The sequence below is a fragment of the Coturnix japonica genome, chromosome 3, assembly GCF_054131305.1.
Source record: "Coturnix japonica strain WE chromosome 3, WE-NBRP24, whole genome shotgun sequence".
In the NCBI taxonomy this organism is placed as follows: Eukaryota; Metazoa; Chordata; class Aves; order Galliformes; family Phasianidae; genus Coturnix; species Coturnix japonica.
Genome location: NC_140665.1, coordinates 46,126,128 through 46,149,300, shown reverse-complemented (window position 1 = coordinate 46,149,300; position 23,173 = coordinate 46,126,128). Strand labels below are relative to the sequence as shown.

The 23,173-nt window shown below is 38.4% G+C and overlaps 1 protein-coding gene across 4 annotated transcripts in view; it reads right to left on the bottom strand.

The window, feature by feature from the left end:
* Positions 1-23,173, bottom strand: part of TAB2 (TGF-beta activated kinase 1 (MAP3K7) binding protein 2) — a 57,072-nt gene that overhangs the window by 18,150 nt on the left and 15,749 nt on the right. For all 4 annotated transcript variants that reach the window (XM_085543454.1, XM_015858114.3, XM_085543455.1 and 1 more), the window contains one exon: positions 1,644-1,833. In XM_085543454.1, the coding sequence (XP_085399580.1) occupies positions 1,644-1,745 (102 nt within the window). In that variant the 5' untranslated portion in view covers positions 1,746-1,833. Of the gene's footprint in view, positions 1-1,643; positions 1,834-23,173 lie in introns of those variants that run through there.

The following is a 23,173-nucleotide window of genomic DNA, read 5'->3' as shown; positions in this document are numbered from 1 at the left end:
TTCACTCTTTCACTGACCTTACACAATAAGCAACTCTCTAATTAAAGAACAAAATTGTAACTGTAGTATAAAAGTTAGATTAGTTCTATGGAGAGCTAATACAAGAAATAGCAGTGAACTATCCAGAGAACAAATAAAAGCAGTCTATTGTCTGGTTCAATTTTCCCTACAGCTAAATAATTAAAGAGGAAGGGCTGGGGAAAGCCTGAAACCTCACAAGTCCACTTTCAAATCAAAAACAATTCTCTCAAGAACTAGTTTTCACAAATTCTCACTCTATTACAAATGCGGAGTTATGATTGAGTCTTGATAATTCAAACACTGAACTGGCACAATCAGACTTCCAATAGTGCAACAGGCATAGCACTATTTGGATGCATGTATGTTGACTATACATACATGGACACGTGTATTTTACATATTAAAATACATACAAAAAAATAAAACAATCAGCATTCTTCAGTGCACAATGCTATCAAAGACACATCGTAGCCACAGTCCAGAGACAACCAGCTTCTGGAAATCCTTTTCCCAATTAAGTTTTGTATGCTGTTGATCAACATGAGTATTCACACGATCCTCTATTATCCAGAGTACTCAAAGGCTGAATACTTTAGATAATGATGAAATCCAAACAGCACAGATACTTTGGGATCACAAGAAAATGCAAAGCAAACACATTTAAGCAATACGGTTAAATAAGAGTAACAGAATTTGCTAGCTGTAGGCATTCAGTGCCCTTGTGTCATGCTTCCATGAGCTTTGGTCAGGCATAATAAACCACCTTCCAAAGTAATTAATGTGATGCTATAGAGCAGAAGTGATAAAAAAAAATAAAAAATGAGTGTATAAGTGTTCTGACACTGGCAGCAAAAGACATAGCTGATGCCATGGCAAACTACAGCCATAGCATTAACAGTAGCATCAGATAAATTCTTTGTTATTTCCGAGTCCAAAAGGAATCCACAGATCAGCAGCACAGATTCACAGGCTACAACAAAATGAAGGCCACCTGGCAGCCAAAGTCCTGGGAAGAACTGGGTAGAAACACATCAGCACATCACATCTGCCCAGGTGTCACACAGCCAATGCTAGACTGATTGCCTACCTGACTCTGGCTAGTATTAACAAGACAAAGTACATGGGTGTGCACGGATTACTGAACTCTAGGGCTCCCGGCTGTAGAACATATATAAAGGCCACCAGGACCAGCTCTGCAGGCAAGGTGAGCTGGGGCAGGAAAACAGTGGAGCAGGCAAGTACCCAGCAATGAGACTGAGGTGGGAAAACTGCTTTTCAAAGCATACTAAAAAGAAAAAAGCACAGCACTGTCTTCAAAAGTGCCTGCTAGACTCCGTATCTCTCTTTTGGCTACAACTTAACTTTGGCTCATGAGATGGCCAAAAGGCAACAAATATACTCATTACCAAGACTGCAACCTTCAAGCACACCGATTCACAGGATGGTTTGCTTAGGTTCAACCTCAACTACTCAGAGGACAGCTTGCTATGTGGAATAAACACATCTGTCTCATTCAAAGAAGAAAACAAAAATAACCTGCGTTTGATACAGACACACACGATTAGTTAACGTTTAAAAAAGGCATAATCAATTACTCAAACAGTAACTACTAGAACACTGACCTGTAACATGCATCTGGATACAACACCTTCAGGTACCTCAGGAAACTTCTGTCGCAGGTCATGTAAAACCTGAATATCAATTTGCTGGCTTCCTTGGGCCATTCGTATATTGCCTGGTCAGGATTGTTTTTCAACAGGCAGTTTTAGGCCTTAGTAAAGGGAGCACTCATCTCTTCTGACCCAGCATTTTCTGAAAGAAGAAGGAAAAATTTAAGACACTGAATGCAGACACTATTGCTGTTAAAACATTAAACAAAACCTAGAAAGAAAAAAAACCAAAACCCAAACCAACAAAAATCCTCGTCAGTTATGAAATATACATCTACATTTTATGTCAGAGTTTTTCCAAATTCATTTTCACAGTTACCGTTTATTACAGAAAATTGGGGCAATAAGTTCAGTGTTTCACAAGTTTCAGGTTTTATTAGCAATAGCCTGTTAGTTTTCACCTGATGCACTTCCGAGACTGTGACTAGAAGGAAGGAACCTATAACAACTTATTTCTTCAATTCATTTTGTTGTTTTTTAAAAAAGGAATTTCTGAAGAATATACCATAATCACCCAGTCATACTTGTACAAGATACTTGTCCTGAGCTTACAGCATCCACTGCTTTTACCAAGAACAGTTTCCCGCAATTAAGTTAGGAAGAATGTAGAGTTAAGCAGGGGAATGGTATCTCCTTTGTTTTTTTATAGCCATATTTATTTGTGTGTGTTATAATACAACACTGCTGGGTAACCTACAGACCCCTCCACAGCAGGGAAGGGTCACTTCCAGCCAAAGCCACTTTGTGATTCTATGATCCTTTATGCTCACTAAACACTGCCCAGAGGTATGTCCCCTCCTGCAATGCCTCCTTAGTAATTTGCACCAGATTCTTCTAGGATTTTTTCCCCAGTACTACTTTAGGCCAATTATTTATCCCATATTTTGCCCTCATTTGATTTCCACTCTGCTGTTCCTTCACTAGAAAACACTAGGCTAAATTCAAAGACAATGTAAGTTCCTTTTACAATCAAGACAGGAGCATTTCTTATTTGTCTTTACTTTTTGTCAGTGTCTACAAACAATAAATGCAATGAGAACCTTCTCCTACTGCAATGCGCTGATGTCTTTATCTTCAGAGACAAAGGCCATTCAATTCAAGTTTTAAAATACCATAAAATCCACAACAGCCTCCATATGTATTCACTTTCATCTACATTCATCTACAACGAAATTTGAGCCAAACATTAACACGGGAACTGATTTTTACTAGCTTTTCTGAAGCAGTATCAGTATTTTGAGGTCTTGCTGAATCCAAAGGAAAAACCTCCAGTTGTAAAGCGTAGTAACTATTGAGAAAAATTAAAACATATTACTGAATTCTTAAACACAGCAAACGCTTCTCTCTCACTCACATCTGCATTTCCTGTGGAGCTTCCCTTCCTTCTCCCCTTTCATCTGAGCACAGGACTTTCCTCCCTGCCCACAAGAAGCACTAACTCCTGCTTAAGCACTCAGAGCACAGCCCTACCAGGGACCTCTAAAGGCTCCCTGGATGCTGGCAACTCAAACTCTTGCCAGCAACCCCACCAGCACGCTCTCTCTGCAAATAGGTCCAATGCCTGTTATTCCAGTACTCCTATTCCCTAAAAGGATGCTACTAGGAAGTCAGTTAGGAAGCATTAATGCCAGTTCTCTAGTCATTTCCTAGAGCATTAACACTACTTGTGATTCAAGTGTAATCAGTGCAATGCCACAGCTTTTCTTGAGACTGAAAAGACGGAGAAAACCTGCAAAGAACTGATGACAAAGCACGAAGCACATGATTTCCAGCATGAATCACAAGACAGGCATAATGCCATCCAGGACATAAGGCCCGAATCACTCCACTATAAGATTTCTTCAGCTCCTGTGTTTTTGGTGGTCTGAGCTGGTAAAATTACCAGTCAATCGGTAATTCGCCCAAACGCTTCCAATCATATCAACAGGATCTAAAATAGCAATGCTCTGCAACTGCCTGCCAGCAATTAGAGACTTTTCTCTGAGGGAAAAAACACTAAAAATCAAAATACATGTTACTTTGATGACTCTGCCAATATATATATACATATATACATGGAATAAAAGCTTGTTAGTTAATGAAACAGAGAAGACTAAAGGTCCTAAGAATATTCCATCTAACATCTGCTCACAATTTTAGTCTCATGAATCCCATTCTCTACGATGGAATTATTGTAATACATATTTAAATAAAAGTAGGGGAAAAAAACAGCATTTTTTGGTTAGAATATTCAGAGATGCTTTGATAGAACAAAGACCACAGACCTACCCACAATTTTTAGTGTACATAACAATGTAATATTCTACTATTGAGAACAACACCACAACTTCAAACAGCCTTAACACACAATAAGTATCAGCCAGGAATGCTAGAGTCAGAAAGTCAGATTATGCAATTCCTCCCCAGAACACACGTTCTGCTTATCTGGCTATTCAAGTTCAGCTTCCACTTTCTTCGTGCACTTTAATAAGGGACACATTGCAGTTCAACTCTTTAGATTTGGTTTCATTCTGATCCATACAACTCAAAGCCTCATGTAATCAATATGAGGCGATCAATACAAAGATATGGGAGAAAGGCCCACACACATAAAGCAGAAGCAGCAAGCTTCCAATGATGACAGGCACAGTACAACAAGAGCTCAGCTAAAACAGACATACCTGCACCAATCCACCAGAAATTTATTGTCTGTACCCCAGGAGTACCATCTCAAAGGGACAGAACTACCAAAGCACACTGCTATGCAAGGTACCCTGTGGCAGCTGCTCTAAGCACTCAGCATCCATAACTTAAAGGTAGCGTGGATACACCTAAACAAACTGTGGCCATACCTTAGGCTGTTAGATGCACCTAAGGGACCTCTGAAACTAACACTGGGCAATAAAGGATAAAATATTTGTCTTGAACAACTCAATCTACGCATTTTAAAGAAACTGTTCCAAAGCAGATGGAGGCAGCAAATTTTGGTCTACACAATTGAGGGAAACCATCTTGGGCAGGGAGAAACACGAATATCTAAACTAAAAAAATAGAAGTTATATATATATATAAACCAGAAAAACTGCCAGGCTTTTACTGTGTACTATTATGGAGACAAGCTATAATAAAGGAACACAACAATCAGCATGGTTAAAAAAAGGAGAAAAACGGCAATAAATGAAGTCAGAAAGCAGTCTTTCTACAATAGTACATGTACTGGAGAGTTCCTTTTCCTTCCCCCTCTCATGTGCAGTGTGGGAAAAGGCACACACAGTGCTCAGATCATACACATGCTGCTAAAATAACACTAAAACCCATCTGTATTTCGGTATGCTTTTCTGTAGCTTTCATCTTATCACATGTAATACGCGTCAAATATGAATTGCTCTAAATCACACCATGCTGTTTAGCTAAGAATGCTAGAAACATATTTCATCTAACAGTTCATTTCAGGAACCTGTTTGTAAATATTTATTGAGAGTGCTACAAATGCAAGAACAAGAGCACACTTCCTTGAACAAGGGCTGCTCCGCAAGTAATGCCTCCTACTCTATTACACTGGCCCATGATATCATGTAACATCAGAGGCAGATGTTGTTGGCATGACAGTAGAGCTTGAACCTTCCCATCAGTATCTCCTTGCATTTTGTTGTCATGCGATAGATGGCAGCAGAGGGGCAGTCTGACAAAACAGTGTCTGACATGGAAGTGTGTATGAAGCAAAGATGTGTTGTTGAATGTAGAAAAAGTGGCACCCACTGACACCTGCTGAACATTTCTGGAGACCAAACAGTGGATGTGAGCTCAGTGAGGTGATGAGTGGTGCATTTCAGCATTGATGACACCAACAGTGGGTCACCTCTGCTGGAATTTTAGTTATTTATTTATTTTTTATACAAGAGTGGCATGCAGGCTCTTGTTCACAGCTGGTGAAAATGTATAGCTAATGGTAGTGACTGTGTTGAAAGACTGTGTTTTGTGGATGAGAATTTTCTCTACCACATATTGTTATTGTGCTCTTTGTACCTGTTGCAGCTTCTACGGTAATAAATAAGAAGCATTACTTTCAGAGCAACCAAGAATGCAGAATTGCACACAAAATACTGCTCTAAAGGCAGCAAATGAGATGCAACAAGTCAGTTTGAGGCCAGCAGATGTTGCTAAAGTGCCTGTTTAGACAGCAGCCAAAGGACTCCTGGCATTTCTTTTCATGGATCCAAGAAGTACAGAAAGACTGTAGAAACAAAAGCAATTATAAAAACAATAACAAAGGAAAAAGAGCTCTCTACACTTATCTTCAGATCCTTCAGCAATACCAAGTAGCCCCCTGGATCCCCCAAATTGGGTAGCTGAAAAATGAATACCTCAAAAAAGGAAAACTCTTCTTTCCCGCCCACACCCCAACATTGCGCTTTCTTGAGCAATACCTTCCCTACATACACATTTAGCTACTTTTTATCTGAGTACTAAGTAAAAAATAAATACCAAAAAACCAGCTGCCCCTTCTTTTCAGCCAGATCCCAGTTATGACACAATATACTCCAAGTTGATGGTTTAACTACAGGCTAACCAGAGGTCATCTTCCAGCAAGGATTCCCTTACACAGAACAGCTTCAATTATCGAAGAACCGTTTGGGTTGGAAGGGATCTTTTAAGATCACCTGGTTCCAAATCCCCTGCTATAGGCAGGGATATGTCCCTCTAGACCAGGCTGCTCAAAGCCTCATCCAGTAGAGCAGTTAAAGGTACATCAGTATTATCTCTTTCAGCTTCCTTCCAAAAAAATAGAGATATCTCTGGTCTACACTTAGAACCAGTAATCACATCAGATGCTTATCAATCTCTATCCACAAAACATCCCTAAATGAGTTCTCTGGCAGCAATGTCCATTAGAGGTTAATCACCATTTTATATCTGCTATGTGTCAGTACCTCCCCCTACAATTAAGCTAGGTGTCTATTTTAGTATTTTCACTGCCTCAAAAAACCCCAAAGAACAAACAAAAAAGCAAACAAAAAATTCACAGATAAAGTGCCACATTTGCCTCTTGCAATTTGCCTCTCCAACCTCCACCATAACAATTCCCACTCCTCTTTCTCCTTTCTTATTATTCCTCACCTGTACCTGAAAGTCCTCATCAAATATAAGACTAAAAATTCCTGCCTCACATGCTTAGCAAATAGGGGAAAAATAAAAGAAACAATGGAAATCACCACATGCAAGGCCAACTCACAAAAAGGAGCAGGTTCTGGCTGTAGCAAAGGCTACGCAGTTTTAACTACAAAACTGACAACTTGCATTGGGAATGATGAGCAAGCAAAATCCAAATAGAGAAACACCAAAACTCTATGAATCTTTGAAATACTACAGTACAAAAAAGGGTTTAGAAATGTAACTGTATGAAACAGTGAAGTAATTGCTTCCCCCCAAACAGCCACAATTCACTTTTTTCTGAATGCCAACACAGTCAAAAAGTGCAGACTTTTTTTTCTTAAACTCGAGAAAAACTGAATAGAGAAAAAATTCTGAAACAAAAGGTTCCTCCAAAGACTCCCACATTCACCCTGCAAAAAGGATTAAGTGAAACAACAGAAAACAACAGAAAAACATCAGAGCTTGCAATAATATCATTAATACTTTAAATGAGTATTTTTAGAGAAAGAATAGAAACCAACTGGTACAACACCAGCCTAATTTAATTTTTACAACACATTGTTCAGGCTTCCTAAGGCTATTTAAAGCCACCTCAACAGTGCCTGCAGTATCTCTATGTAAAATAAATCAAAAATAGGGGGGAAAAAAAAGTTATCTTTTACTTGTTACCATCCATTTCCTAAATAAAGAGCAAAAATATCAGCTTATCAAAAGCACTGTTTCTGGCCCTATCCTCAATCTACAGAGCAGCGATACTCCTTACTCAGTTTTTTAAAATCAATCTCTTCAGACAAACAAGAATTAAGAGAAAACTGATTTGGTCACATGAAACAAAAAAATAAGAATTACAAATACGGCACAAGTAAGAGTTCATCCCACATACAGCACGGGATTATATCAGATAAAAAACTTGTAGCAAATAATGATGAGCATGGGGTAGATGGGACAAAGCTGCAACATTTCAAAAAAGTAACCTGTTCCTTAGAAAGGTCTATCTGAAGTGAGCAAACTTGGAAGAGTTCTACCTTAGCTCATTATTTCTAGTGCAACTGCTCTGAGATTTCAGAGAAAGAAGCAGGAAAGAAGCGTATACTTCTGTGACCAACCTTTATTTAAAAAATAGTTCAAGAAGAGTGAAAGTCTACATGCAAGCAGTATTTGTTTAACTAAGCCTGTTTTTCTCACCGACTTGCTTCATTAGGTTGCTTTGATTGATGCTGGACAAAGAAAAATTTTAAAAGCTTCCTAAAATGAAGTGATATTTTTAAACGAGTTTAACACGGAACTAGATGCTACAGTCAGTCTCTTACAGATTCTCTGACCAAAGCCCACACTAACACAGTGAGAAATATTCCCATGAGTCAGACAAACGGCCCTTTTAGCCCAGTGCTGTCTCCAACAGCAGCAACAAAAAACAGGAAGGGCACATGAGCTTGAGCCATTCTGTAGTACATTCCTCTCACATTCTTTAAGTATATACAGATGTTTGGTTAAGGAGATTAGAAAAGATCCCTGTCTACTGCCTTTACAGGCCTGCTGACTTGTATTTATCCAGTAGGCTTTTTAACTTGTTGAAATTTCTCTGCCTCCACAGTATCTCATGGCTAAAAATCCCAGATTTTACTATTCAGTGCTTACAAACATTAAAAAACAAACAACAGCAACCAAACAAAAGCACACAAAAGTCTTCTGTCATACCAGCTTTTAGTGCCATGGAGTCCTATGGTTGCCAGACTTATTTCTGCATACAACGCCTTTGTGAATTTGCAAGCTTCATTCATAAATTCTTTCATGCTCCTTCCCTTCTCCAAACCAAAAAACCGGTCTTCTAAAAGTCTCCCTTTGCAAGGCAAAAGTTGCCTTCTCTTTTTTAAATCTCCTGCAACACCAGCATACCCTCCCCTGAAGGGGTTCAATGCTGTGAACCTTAATGAGTGTCACTAGTCCCTAGTCCCACAGTAGCATCTTACCAGGTCAGATTCAGCTCACACTCACTAAACTCATATTTCCTTTAAAATTATTTTGCTAAGTGAAACAGACATCTGATGAAGCAAGACTTGTGCTCTCTAGGAGGCCACAACCCTGGATCTTTCCTAATACTCTTTATTTCCCCAGTTTAAAAATGAAACAAGACCAAATGCAAACTTATCTTTGAACCATTTTTGAAGAGACAGCGGCATATGATTACTATCAGGGGAGCCAAAGGACATCCCCCTGTGTGGAAGGAAGCACAGACAACAAGCACAATGCTTTTAGCCCTCCAAAGCTCTCACACCTGCAATATCTCAGGCTTCCTCAAAGTAAAGCTCTCTTCAAAACTATACATAAACAGTTTATTTTTAGAAGACACACGATTTACCAGAGAAATAAATATAGAAGGAAACAGCTTGAAATAGCTTTTTAAAAAAGCAAAACCAAAAGAATCAAATCCACAGTGACATACTCAAATGAAGAATAATTACTGAGTTTCAACTGAGGAGCCAGCAGCTTTGGTAAAACTACTTATTTACACCTTAACACTCAACCCCTGTAGAGTCAGCCCTTGACTATAGCACTGCCATAAACTTTCCCACTAATCACTTACGTAGTTTGCTCTTAAGTATACAACCACTCTCACACTGAACAGGTGCAGCAAGATGTATTATTAATTATGAAATATTGTTACTACAGCCTTCTCAGTGGAAACAATGTCAGACTCTAAACGTAACTGATGTGTTCCTGAAATAACTGTCAGATTCATCCATGAAAAAGTTTATTAAAACAAACAAACAAACAACGTATTTGATTTGCTAACTGAAAATTATTTTCTTATATCACAGAACCATAGAATGGTTCTTCCATGTGTTTTAGATCATTTGGTTCACAGCAGGAAGCTCTGGAATGTCTTGGTACCCAGGCAAATATCACTGAAATTCAATACCATCACCAATCTCAGAGCTTCCATCTTACATTGTTTTTGCTTTTGACATGGTTGCTATTTGCAAGGTGTTTGCAACTTTTACACCAACACTAAAGCAAGCATCCCCAGAAGTGAGGCAAAACAGGTAATCAAAGAGACATGACTGCATTTTAGGTGCACCACTTCAGAACCAAAGCACATCTCTTCATATTTGCCCACACATAGTGACAAACAAGTTTTATGAATGCAAAACGTCAAAATCTCAGTTTTCAGAATAGCTATTCCATTCACACTAATATGCTAACGTTAGTTAGGGAGGGAAAGAAAGTAAAGTGCTAATCTCAGTTCCATAATGGTTTTAGGTCACTGAAGGTGCACAGATAAAAGGGATAAAGGTAGGAGACCAAAAAAAGAGATAAAAAAGCTTGCAAGAAATTTAACAGGTGAGAACTGGCCTCCTAAACAACACTGTATACCTACATTAATGTTTTATGTTTATTTGTATAGATCTTACTGAAGGTTTATATTTTGCTAAACATGTTGGCGTTATAAAAGGTATCAACCAAACACCAGTAACAGCAGTATCAGCAGTAAAATAGTTCAGTATAGTGCTGTTAAGAACGTTTTAACTGTTTTTACATTTCTACTTACATCATGAATTAAATGATAACTGTATTAAAAAGGAAAATTGTACCGTAAGACATTTAGGTGAACTAGTTCTCAATTAACAATGCAGCCTTTCCTCCAAGCCTTAGAGACAAACAGACAAAAAGCCACTATGAAAAACAGCAGCAATACCACAGTACTAAAATATTCAGTGGTTGAAGTTATTTCCCAATTGCATGTTGGTGACTTCCAAATCGAGTATCTCCAAAACCCTTTTAACTGCATCAAAATGAAATATATTGGCCAATAACTTCAGAATTTCTTTTTTTTTTTCCCAGCAGCCAGATGATTTTGCTGATGAAGTCAGTCTGCATAGCTCGCCATTTGCCTACAATTACGTTACAAGAACAGTGACGAAGATTCTAGTAGTAACGAGATAGGGCAGCTGTTCTTATTCACATTAAGTGCCGTGTCTTTCTTCACAATGTTTTGGGTTTTTTTTAATAATCTCTTAAGAAATATATTTTCCTAAGGACAGAAATGACTTGCCTAAGATGTTGCCATAGCACACAGTACACTAACAAGATTGAAACAGAGCTCATCCCAAATATATGTATTTTAAACAAAGATGAAGCTTCATTACTGCCTCTACTCAAAACCTGAACTTGTGGGGGAAAAAAAATCATGAACTGTTTTGCCTTCCTTACGTACACATGACATACAGCCTACTTCCAGATTTTATGACTTTTTATGAGATTGTATTGTTTCCTTGATAAGCCTGGAGAAGATACAAAAAGAAGTCATCAGGTCAGTGTCCCCTTTTCACTTTTTAACTCAAACTTTTTATTTCTACAGTGCTGCAGCCCCAGCCCAGACCATGACTCACTGCAGCACACACCAGTTGCTACAATGTGGCCCAAGCAAGACAGGTGACAAGTACAAGAAACAAAGACCCTAATCCAGAGAAACTAGTTATCTCTATCAACACAACTTAGTCTGTGTGAGGCTGAGGGGAAGGAGCTACAAAGTCAACACAATATATAAAATGTATTTTCATTGTCCCATAAAATACAAGCTAGGATTTAGACTGTACTACCACATCCCATTGCAGCACGTGCTTTTATTTTCTGATTCCAAATGTTTGTGTGTCAATAAAAAGGAATGAATCTGAGAGTTTGTTGTCTAAAGAGAGAGGCTGAAGTATGTTGACAGTTCAATTCTCTTACTGAGGAAAAATACAAGGGTGAAGGGGGACATGCAAGATATAAGGATAATTCCTGCCATAAGCAGAAGCTGTAGAAAGCAAAATATTAGCTCTGGAAAACTTATTTGGAGGTAACAATCACCTCTGCTCTATGACTTAGAGGAAATCTTTTCTTTGTAATGTTCCCAGAACACAAGAGCCAGATCTCTGCATCCTTCATTAATTTTATTGTTCTAATGGTTGTTCCTCCTGCAGCAAAGTTAACACTGACTATCTGTTTTACAAGCCAACAAAGATCAGACTGGCAAAATATCTAAATAAGAGGCTTCAAAATAGCATTCATATATTTAAGGGAAATGAAATCTAGCTACAGTATTTTGTATTACTATGTCTGCATAAATAAATAAATGAAAAAAAAAGAAGAGTAACATTTCAATTAAGCTACATGACCTGTAGTTACACACACACACCACTAAATGCCTGTTCAACATCATGGAGTAACTTCTTAGAGATAGCAAGAATATAAATACACTTTGATTCTAACACACTTCAACAAAACCATATAGATTTTCTCTTTTTACCATACTTCAGCACACTCATCAATTACTATCTGACTAGGCACCACACTATCCTTTGCAACTGTGACATTTTGCAAACAGCCCTATCAACACTGCCTCTCTGCTGACCTCATCTGAAAACACAATAGCCAATCTAACTTGTGAAACAACTCTCCCAGGTCATAGAGATGCATCTCCAACTCCCCAAGACCTCAGTAGACAGAGAACAACACTGGTATTCTGCAAAATAATGGTAACAACGGCTCTCAAATCTGTTGTGGTCACATCAGTGATGGCACCTTCTAGTTGCATCCAAAAACACATCCATTCAGCTGCCTCAAGTTACACAGCAACCCATACCTATGTGTTTGGGCTGCCAGTGTATTGCATCAGAAGAGCTAACAAATTAGCTGTTTTAATTCTTCACAACTGTCATCACTGTATTCTTCCCCAGAACATAACTGCAGCTTTTCAAGACACTGGATTCATACCCAGAATTTGAGTATTCATCACCAAAACCCAAATCCAAAAGCGGCAATAGCCTATCAGTATCACATCAGATCTTCATGTTTAACTGACACAGTAGACAAAATTAACAAAATCAAAGCACTTTTATCCAAAGGAACTATTTCACCAGATTTCAACACAAGTATAGTTTGATAACTAAATGACCAAACAAACACTTCAGCAATTACAGCAAGCACAAATGCTTTTAGTGTCACAAGTAACACATATTTATGATTCAGTAGCCCAGAGGAAAAGAATATGTAACCTAATAAAAGGGAAAGCTTTTAGACTTTGGCAGTGCGCTTTTCCCCTATGGACAGAACAAGCTGTCCTCACAAAACTAGTATTTACCAATCGTGGCTCAGTGATCAAATTACACCTTCTCTGGCATTCAGCAAGTAGTGAATGCATGTGTCGCAAAAAGCCACAAAGAATCCAAGAAGTTTATAGTAACCCCCAAATATTCGCTCTACTTTCCACACGCTCCTTTCAGGAAGCGCTCTGAAGTCCTACTGTGCATGCAAAAAAGCATGCTCTTTGTTTTATGCACTCACATCGAATCTTTTCAATCAGACCAATTAAAATGATCTAAAAATAATCAATGTATATCATCATATAGTAATGTAAATCATTTGCCCGGTATAGTAATGATACTGATTAGAACGTTTCAAGGAAGAAGGACTACTCTTTTTATTTGGACTGCCAAACAAAGACAATGATTTATGTTAAAAACTAAATGTGTGTAAGTACATTAATTGTTGCTAGAATCAGAATTGTGCTTACTCAGATTAAAGACTCAAATTTTACAAAAAGAAACTACTAATAAGGCCTCCCTCCCCAGGAAAATATCAATATGAAATATTTTAGGTAAGATCTACTGGCACAAATGAAAGATGGCTAGTCAAACTCACTTTTTCAATTCTCAGCTCTTGGAAGTAATTTTAGAATGAATAAATCTAGCCTACCATGTTTCACAGGAAGAAGCACAGGAAATTCTCCAGAGGATATACACCTCAAGTACTCACAGACCTTTCTAAGCCATGTACAAAGGCCACCTGGAGTTGCAGATGCAAACAACAAAGCTCCGACACTGACATTACCAGGTTTGTCAGCCAACTCCTACAGAAACACCAGTCTAGAGAACAAGATACCTAAACCACGAGAGGACAACCATCTTGAAGGCATTTTGTTCTTTCTAGCTTCAGCTTGCAGACCATTTATGAGGAATACTTGAGTTCACTGTCATAATTCACTGTGAAGATTAGATTGTAAATTGACTTCCCTCACAAGAAGACATGAGATCTCCTGATATACAATATCTGCAGTCATTTATTATTAGTTATTTAGTTACCCGGCAGTAATACCCAACTTTGAGTTGAGAAGTGCTTAGAGTCTCAGAGTGAAACTGCATAGGAAAACTGAGAAGACTGAAAGCTTCAGCAAAGGAAACAACTGTTTCTCTGTCCATTCTCCTCTGACACTGTGGTTCCACCATCTCTCTTGCTCTGGCCTCTTCCCTGGACCAACTCATTTATCAGTTTGGAAACAATACCCTTCTTTTCCTGTATTATCCGTGATGCTTCAGCAGCAATGAACTGCTGTGTTGAGTCCAACACATCTTGGGTACATCTGCCCTTATCATATCCAGCAGATAGTTGGGCACACTGTAAGACCCAAGCACATAAAAATCGTGGAAGTATTATTCAGAAATCAAAGATGTTGCTACTAATCTTAGAGGAACAATGAAAAAGAAGACTTGTCATTAGAGATAGGACCAGAGGGAATGGTTTCAAGCTACGGCAGGGGAGATACAGGCTGGGCATTAGGAAATATTACTTCTCAGAATGGGTGGTCAGGCACTGGAATGCGCTGCCCAGGGAGGTGGTGGAGTCACCGACCCTGGGGGTGTTCAAGGAAAGACTGGATGTTGTGCTGAGGGACATGGTTTAGTGGAAGCTATTAGTAATAGGTGAACAGTTGGACTGGATGATCTTTTAGTTCTTTTCCAACCTTGGTGATTCTATGATTCTATGAAGACAGACATAAATCACATCTGTTATCCAAGACTCATTAAGAATTTAAATAAGAGACCTGTAAGCCTGAATAAACCAAAAGGTGAATCTGAATAGTAAGTTACGAGTTGTATAATGTATTAACATTCATTCAATTCTGGCCGCTATGACTGCATGATGTGAATATTACCTCCTTTGGGAACTGCATATTAAACCAATTCTGCAACTAGAACAGATGTGTAAGAATGAAGATAGACAAAACCAATACTAAACCCCCACATTTCTAAGAAACAAAAACTAGGAAGCTCCTGACTTGCAGTCTCAAACAGATTACTTGAGACAAAGCACTCTTACATAGTTGCAATCTCCAACAGTGTCTGTGATCATACTTTATTGATCTGGAATATTTTCTAAAAGAAAAAGTAGGATTTTGGAGGCCAACTGACCTGAACACCCCGACAAAGCAAGGTTAATCCAAAGTTTAAATTAGGTGCTCAGGACCTTGGCCAACCAAATTCTGAAAATTCCTAAAGATGGAGATTTGATTAGCACTCTGGGAAACCTCCTCTTACTATCTAATTGCTCCCACAAAAAATAGTTTATTCCTTCCTTCTATGTAACTAGGATTTCCCTTGTTGCTCCTGTACTTATGCTTACCACCTCTGAGAAGGGTATTACCTACAATCTCACCTGTGATTCCCATTAAATTATCTTAAGACTCTAAATATATCCACCTTGAGCACTTTCTTGCCCACATTTCAGAAAGTGCATTCCCTCAGCCTCTCCTTACATCTCACTAAGCATCTTCAAAGCCCTCAACAAAATTTGCTCTGATCTATTGGCATCTCTGGCAACTACAGGCTCAAGGGAGTCTTTCAGATACTTCTCACATTAAACAGAGGAGATAATCAGATCCTACAACATGCAGGCTATGCTCTTTTTCCATACAATCTGCAAAGCCCTTTTTGCATATCCTCAGAGAAGACTGACATACTGGGAGGTTCTCTGAAGTCTGTTTAGAATCACAGCCACTGTTTGAAATATCCCTTGTTATCAGGTTAGCTTGAGGCTTTTACAGTACTTCCACTGTATTCCAGATAAAAGCAGTTACCTAAAGAACTATAATGATTAGTAGAGAAACACTGTTCTCTGCTTTTACTTTTGCAATACTTCAACATTTGAACACGTTCTGATAATTTGGGGAACACACAGAAAACCTGCAGAAAAGCTTTCATTTTGACAGCTATCTCCTTAAGAACTTGAGACAGAAAAAACATACAAAGAGAAAAACAAAAGTTGAGGAGCTGAATATGATATGAAAAAACAGGAAAGTTACGGGTCTGGATGTGTTTTGTAACACTGTACCTGTTTCCAATCCAAACCTCCGTACCAAGTATTTATGTACCACTGCTGGATTCCATGTAGAAACTTAATAAGTAACTTATGTGAACCCCAACCATTATTTTTTTCTTACTGGAGACCTTTAGATGCCTCTCCGTTGGTTAGATGGCTTGTCTCACTGGAATGCAGTTCCATTTGAATAGGACCTATTTCTTTCTAGCCCAGACAAATTGTCCTCTGTAGGCATTGGAGAATCCATTTAAATATTTGCAATTCAAATTTAAAAATGTCAGACTTCTTAATGCCAAGAATCAAAGCCACTGCTAACAATGTTTTGCAGAGTAAGAAAGTTTTAGATGCCAGTTTAGACTGTAAGCTTAAACAAACTCAACACAATAACACAGTAACTACCAAACCCCTTGGTGTATGACCCACAACTACACGTATCACATCAGCTGACTGTTCTATGCCCTCCCTTTTGAATAAACACAGAATAGCCATCTATTGGTTAAGAGGACGGAAGGCCTTGTACGTTAAAGTGCATTTAGATACCAAAAGGACTACTGGAAGTTGTTACTGGCACAAGTTATTATGAAACTAAGGAAGGAAAAAACAGTTTCACACAATTTTTAACCCCTCCTCAAACTGTCCTGAAATGCAGCTTCTTTCCAATAAGGACTGGAAACTGCTATACTTTTTCCACAAAATAAAAGTTACCACCATGTTGCAAATGAATAGCCAGTTATTTTAAATGAGGTGGTATATTAAATTCCTTATGTGGAAAAAAAAATACCAAACACCCAACAATTAAACGTTTTAAGCTGCTGTGGGCTCCTTTCATCCTACAGACCACAGAAAGCCTATTGGTTAGTCTTGAAATAGGCAGATAAGCAATCGTTTTTGGTCAGCACAAGAGAAATCCTCAGAGCAAAAGCAAAGACAACAGCCCAAAAAATCAAACTGGAAGAGCAGAACTTCTCTGGGCTTCAAGGGTTTGCAGCTGAACATAGCTGCAAGGGTAAGGCAGAAAGGCAGTGATCTATCTATGCAAGGAATCAATGGAAAGGTCACATCCTCCTCATTCCAATACATTTTATAAAAGTGTGTAATATATCCTGACAGCATCAGTTCTAATCACAATTAATTCCAACCTTGTGATTCTATGATTCTATGATAATGATTGGGTCCTAGAAGGAATCAAAAGCATCAAACTCCAGGCATCCCTGGAATCTCGCTCAGTTTGCAGATGATTACAGCTCTCATTATTACGTAACAGCATTAATGAAACCGGCCAAGATATCTTAACCATTCCATTGGGAGCCACGTGGGACAGATACAGCAGGGTTTTTGTTTGTTTGTTTTTGTAAATCAGCTTGCAATAAGATTCCATAAATAGCAGGAGGCAGAAACTCCTGCACATTAACTGAGTTAACAGTAACAAAATCACATCTGGAGAAATTTCCAAGGCATTGCAGCTGGAATTCTGACCACACTGCACCCATTTACGTCAATGAGAGCTACACAGCTTTAAAACACAACTGATTTTACTCCCTGAAACAGAGGTTTAGTGACTGCCTACAGACAGCATTCAAGTAAGAAAATAAACTGCAAAGTAAGTCTCACACAGAATCCACTGAATATATCGTAATGCGACACACTATCATGAAACAAACCTAAAGACATGCCATTTCACAATATTAAAACGATCTGAAGTATTTCCACTTGCTTCACTGTTTGAGCTAGAGTAGACTCAAGTTCAGTTTACCATCAGAACAAGACCGACTGCTCCAGTTAAGTAAATAAATGCCAACAACATCAACCTCAGAGGTAGCCTACAGACCCACATCTTTCAGGAAAAAAAAAGAACTGGAATCCACCATGAACAAGAAGGTCATTTCAGGGTAGATTTAGGTTGGATGTTAGGGGGAAGTTCTTCACTAGGAGAGTGGTGAGGTCTTGGAACAGGCTGCCCAGGGAGGCTGTGGATGCCCCGTCCTTGGAGGTGTTCAAGGCCAGGTTGGACAGGGCTCAGGGCTCTAGTAAATGTGTATGTTTGGTGGCCCTGCCAGGCGGGGGGTTGGAACTACATGATCCTTGAGGTCCCTTCCAACCCAGGTCATTCTGTGATTCTGTGATATAAATTTCCAATGCCTAAATACATTACATCTATAACGTGCTGGTTCCTAGGGAAGACTAATTTAATCATCCATTAAATTAATAATTACTTGAGACCAACTCTGTAACAATAAATATGACTTGCCTTTTGAGAAATATGCCTTGTTTCTCAATTTATACTAGAAATGAGATAAAAGCAAGTTCCTCTTGCCATTAACTCTTAAAATTCTATCAAAGATTACTCTAAACAATGGAAGCTAGAAGCATTCTCACAGATTCCAAGGGAATCTCACAAATTTCCAAGGGAAATCACTATTCCAGTTAAAGTTGCTTATCACCCATATGTCTTTTTCCATCTTTTGAAGAAATTTCTGCTCTCTATAGTTTCTGAAATATTGCATAACTTTCTCAAATATCAGTGATTTTAGCAAATCCGTTCTCACGCAGATCAGTAACTTCACCCACATATTAAAATTTCACTTCAGTGCTTAGGAAAGCTACAAAGAATCAGCAAAAACACTGTCTACAATGAACGGATTTGTATTTCCTCTCCAAGCCACAAAATGTAGAAGGTTCAAAGCAGCTTTCCCTTCCCCCCACCTTTTTTTTTAAAAACAAAACCTTAAACTTTGCAGTATTAGAAAAAGCTTCTTCTAGTTGCTGCCATATGGATAATAAGCTCTTAAAGGAATGTGCACAGATTTCTATTGTAACATCAAGTTAAATTTCTCAATTTGTAACTGTTTGACTTCATCAACTGCATGATTATAATCATTTTATAGAACTACTTTGAAAAATGCATTGGTTTAAAACTGAAGATTTCTCATTGTCATTTAAGTAATACAAAGTCTATTCTAGGCTGACAGTAGGAAGTTAAATTGGGCATACAGATTCCAAGCACTAATTACCAACTAAGATCAATAAAACTGTGCTTTATAGACATATGAGCCTCAATCATTGTAAGAATAAAACATAAAATACTCTATTTACAGAATGAAAAGTCAATTTTGCATTAGTAGTCAAATGTGGTTGGAAGAAGCCCAAAAATATATAATCACCTTTGAAAGTACCATGACAAAAATGTAATTCTTAAGAAAATCCATGTTACCTTCTGCAACTTTAAACGCCTTCTTCAGAAGTTTTAGCTTCTTTTAGCATCTGCTTAGGATGTTACAATTGCATTTCTTGTAAGAATCTCATTTTTTCATCTCGAGGAGTAACAATGTAGGTAAAGATGGAAACCATGTAATCAACATTACAAGTACTCCAAGTAGGCCAGCACAACTAAGCACCGCCTTGGCTTGATACTTCTTTCATCTTCTGAAAATCTATAGTGTCTCAAAACTGTTTATGTAAAGCATGTTCTACAGAATTAACATACACTTTCTGAAGTGGTGTATACATATTTTGACAACACCGAAGTGTAAGAGCAATCAAAATATGCTGTACTGATGAAAGCTGCATCTGTATGAGGTGTGTTTTGACAATGCAGTCTAGTTGTTCCAGTAAAACACCTACAATACACAGCCTGAGCCATAGGCTGAAGTTTCACAAGCACTTTTGTTTCACTGCAGCACCAGCTCATGCAGTCCTCATCTCTCAGCTGTGCTGGCACAACTGTTTGTGCAGCTGAGCAGTGAGACCGGTCAGGGAATCGATCCAGGTTAAAAATAATATTTTTCTGATGGTAAATTCCACAATCTGCTTTGCTGCCCAGCCACCTGGAACAGTTACACTAGTGCAACTGAGGGGCAAGGCAGGAATAAGCAGCTAAGGTCAGTGTGGCTCACGCCAATGTTGACGTGGAACAAAATGCTCATGAAACTACATCCTTGGTCTTTAAATGTTTTGGTGTTCCCTGTATAAGTACATTATCCAGACAGTCCAGAATAAAAGAGAGGAATATTACCTCACAAACTTATTAAAAAAAATAACAGGAGGCTTACACCTATATTTCATAATAGAATGGCCTGGGTTGAAAAGGGCCTCAAAGATCAACTAGTTTCAACCCCCTGCTGTGGGCAGAGCTGCCAACCACCAGACCAGGCTGCTGAGGCAATATTTCAGGCAACAGTGTACAAGAGCTACAGGGAATTCTCACAGAAGGTATGGTTATTAAAAACAGAACAAAAAAAATATAACCAACAGATCACTGTTCCCTGGTATTGTTGAAGAACAAGTGTATTCTACCATTTACCATCTGTTCGCTAGTTCACACGTAGTAACCAGTCCTTGATTTCTGCCCCTCACACAAGCTGGCAACATTCTACTGCATTTGTTCTCTTTAATAAATCTTGAGCAGTGGAAAAAGAGTGGAAAATAAAGTGAAAGCTAAAACAATAACATCAATCTGCAGCACCTTTATACATAAAAACATTTCTGTGTTATAATAAACAAGATAACTAAGAAAAAACAGCTTATCTAACGTTAAGTACCCTGTTTATATAAGGTCTGCACATTATCTCCTTGTTAAGGTTTTAGCTTCAGCAACAGTAGGACAAGCCTTTCCTTCAGTGATCTTCTTTATTTCTCAGGTTTTACAGTCCAAAGGAGCTCTCGGATGAACAGATCTACAAGGCCGCAAAAAGGTTCGAATCCTGCACTCTGTTGATGCAAGTGCTTGATGCAAGTGGGACAAAAGTTACTGGCATACAACCTGCTAGAGTTCACCGTTATATGAAGAAGGCTTCCAGTCAGAAGCGACTTAAGTTGTGAGAGCACCCATGCAAATCACAGTGAGCCCAAGTCAATGCTTGGGTCATGTTCAAAAGAAGCATCCCTGGCACACTATTTTCTTTCTTTTTAGAAGGATTGAAGTTAATACTTGAAATCAAATGCACACCTTACTTAGGGGGGAAAAAAGAAAAGTAAAAAAAAAAGAAGTAAAAAATGTTGGGAATTATGCAAGTCAATTAGGTACGTTCCTATCCCATTTGCACATACATGCTTCATACTTGCCTGAGTTAAAAATGAATAACTCTAATAAACCTTTCCAACAACATTGGTGCATTTTCAATTTAAGCATCTGAACAGCCAAGTCTGACTTTATCACTTCTTTAGATGAATAATCACCTAGTATTACTGCAGAATCAATGACTGCCAGAAACAGATTGCATTTTTTCTCGTCATCGTTGAGCAGAGGCACTTCCTAGAGATGGATCGGGAGCAACACATCTTGTCATAGATCCAGGAAGAGTCATGAACGTTGACTTGCCCACATGCCCAACGTGAGCATTACCTGCTCATGCACTAAAGACCCCAAATATATGGGTTAAAAATGTATTTCCTCTTCTTTAAATATCATACCATTACGGTTACCTAGATGCACATACATTTATCTGCCTTCTCATAAGATGCTACAACAGGTAGCTCAGAAAATAACAGCTGTCACTTGCAGAGATTCCTTTCTAAATAACTTTACAGAGCTCTTTTGGTAAATATCCTCAAATTCAGTGTTGCGTATTGTAACAGCTTTGCAGACTGAGTTCTGAAAAAATCCTTTAACAGGATGCTGTTTATTATAAGCCAGCAAATTATCCTAAATTAAATTTCTTTATCTGTTTATCACATACCTGTTTCTACTTTTCCATCTCTGCCAATTCAACCCTGTACAACAAGTTGCTGCTGCCACCTATTGGAATATGTCTTGAGGCCTTACTCAACTTTTTCCTCTACGCTTAACTCTTCTTTGGTTCTTCTGCTCACGGGATTTTCCAACCTCGTTGATTCAATGATTCAAAGAGGCCACTGATTTTACTAGCATAGCAGACACTGGCAGTAGTGGGTTGAGGGGTAGTGAGGAAGGTACAGATACTAGCTGCGCTGGTGAAGGAGGCTGAATCACTCTACAGCAAATTTAACTGCCTACCGAGAGGACTTAAGAAGTGCCAATATAAGCACACATGTAAGGGGCAAGTACTGGCTGGAAATGCATCTCCTCTGTTAACAGGACAGTCATTAGATTTATTTCCAATTATGTGAACAAGAAGAATGACTGAGCACGAGCACTAACTATTACATAACGTGTTGATACTTATAAACAAGCAATATTCAACAAATACCTTGCTATACCAACACTGTTAAAAGAAACTGTCTGGTCACGTTTGAGCAGAGAGATTGGACCAGATGACTGTCTAGAAGTCCCCTCCAGCCTAAACAATCTTGTTATTCATCATTCCATTAGTTTTCCCTAAAACTTGAACTAAGTCTCCTGTAGTACAACCCAAGATGAAGAGACTAGGATCAAGTTGGCCCAAATATCAGATATTCCACGAACACACCCACAGAACAGCTCTATACCAACATGGAAAAAGACATTATCCAAATAACCAAGCATGGACAAAGCATATCAAGTAACCTGAACTGAAAAGGTATGTGGTACTTTACAAACACAAGAGTCTCAACCATGGTTCAAAATTCCAATGGTGACACTTTTGCTCAGACTGGTATTTTGCCACAGTCATGAAAACCCTTCAGAATACTACATTCTCAGCTGGATAGTCTTACTTTACAAGTGTCAATTTACAAAAATTACAGTTAATCCAATGTCATCGCCAGCAAGAAACTGACCTGAAGTGCTCACAGTTTCAGTTATGGTGAACTATGAAACTGTTGTCAAAAAAACTCATGAAGAACAATTACTGTAAGAAACTAGAAATGAGCTCCACATTTCCGAAAAGCTTCAGATAAGCAAGAGTTAAAAAATTCTTATCAGATTTTTTTCCTTTTTCTCCGTTTCATTCAAAGTAGGTAGCAGCTGTCCTCTTTAATGGTGCAGATAAGGTAGTATTGTTTAAGCTCTGGGAAAATCTGAAGTATGAAGCAAGGCTCTACACAGGGTCAGTCTGACAACATAAAAGGAATACAGTAAAACCACTCAAGAAGCTTAGGACTCTGAGCAGCTCTGAACTCAGCAGACTTTCATTTTCACATTCAGCACTAACATTATTCTACCTGACAATTTTATCTGACAAAAAGGATTGGAAGAGAATTAACCTCTTTAAGAAAGAAAAGCATTCAACATCTAATGGTTCTTAGATAAAAAACCTATCTAGAAAACATCTTTTCATAAACACAATCAAACCAACAAATAATAACTGCTCTCCAAA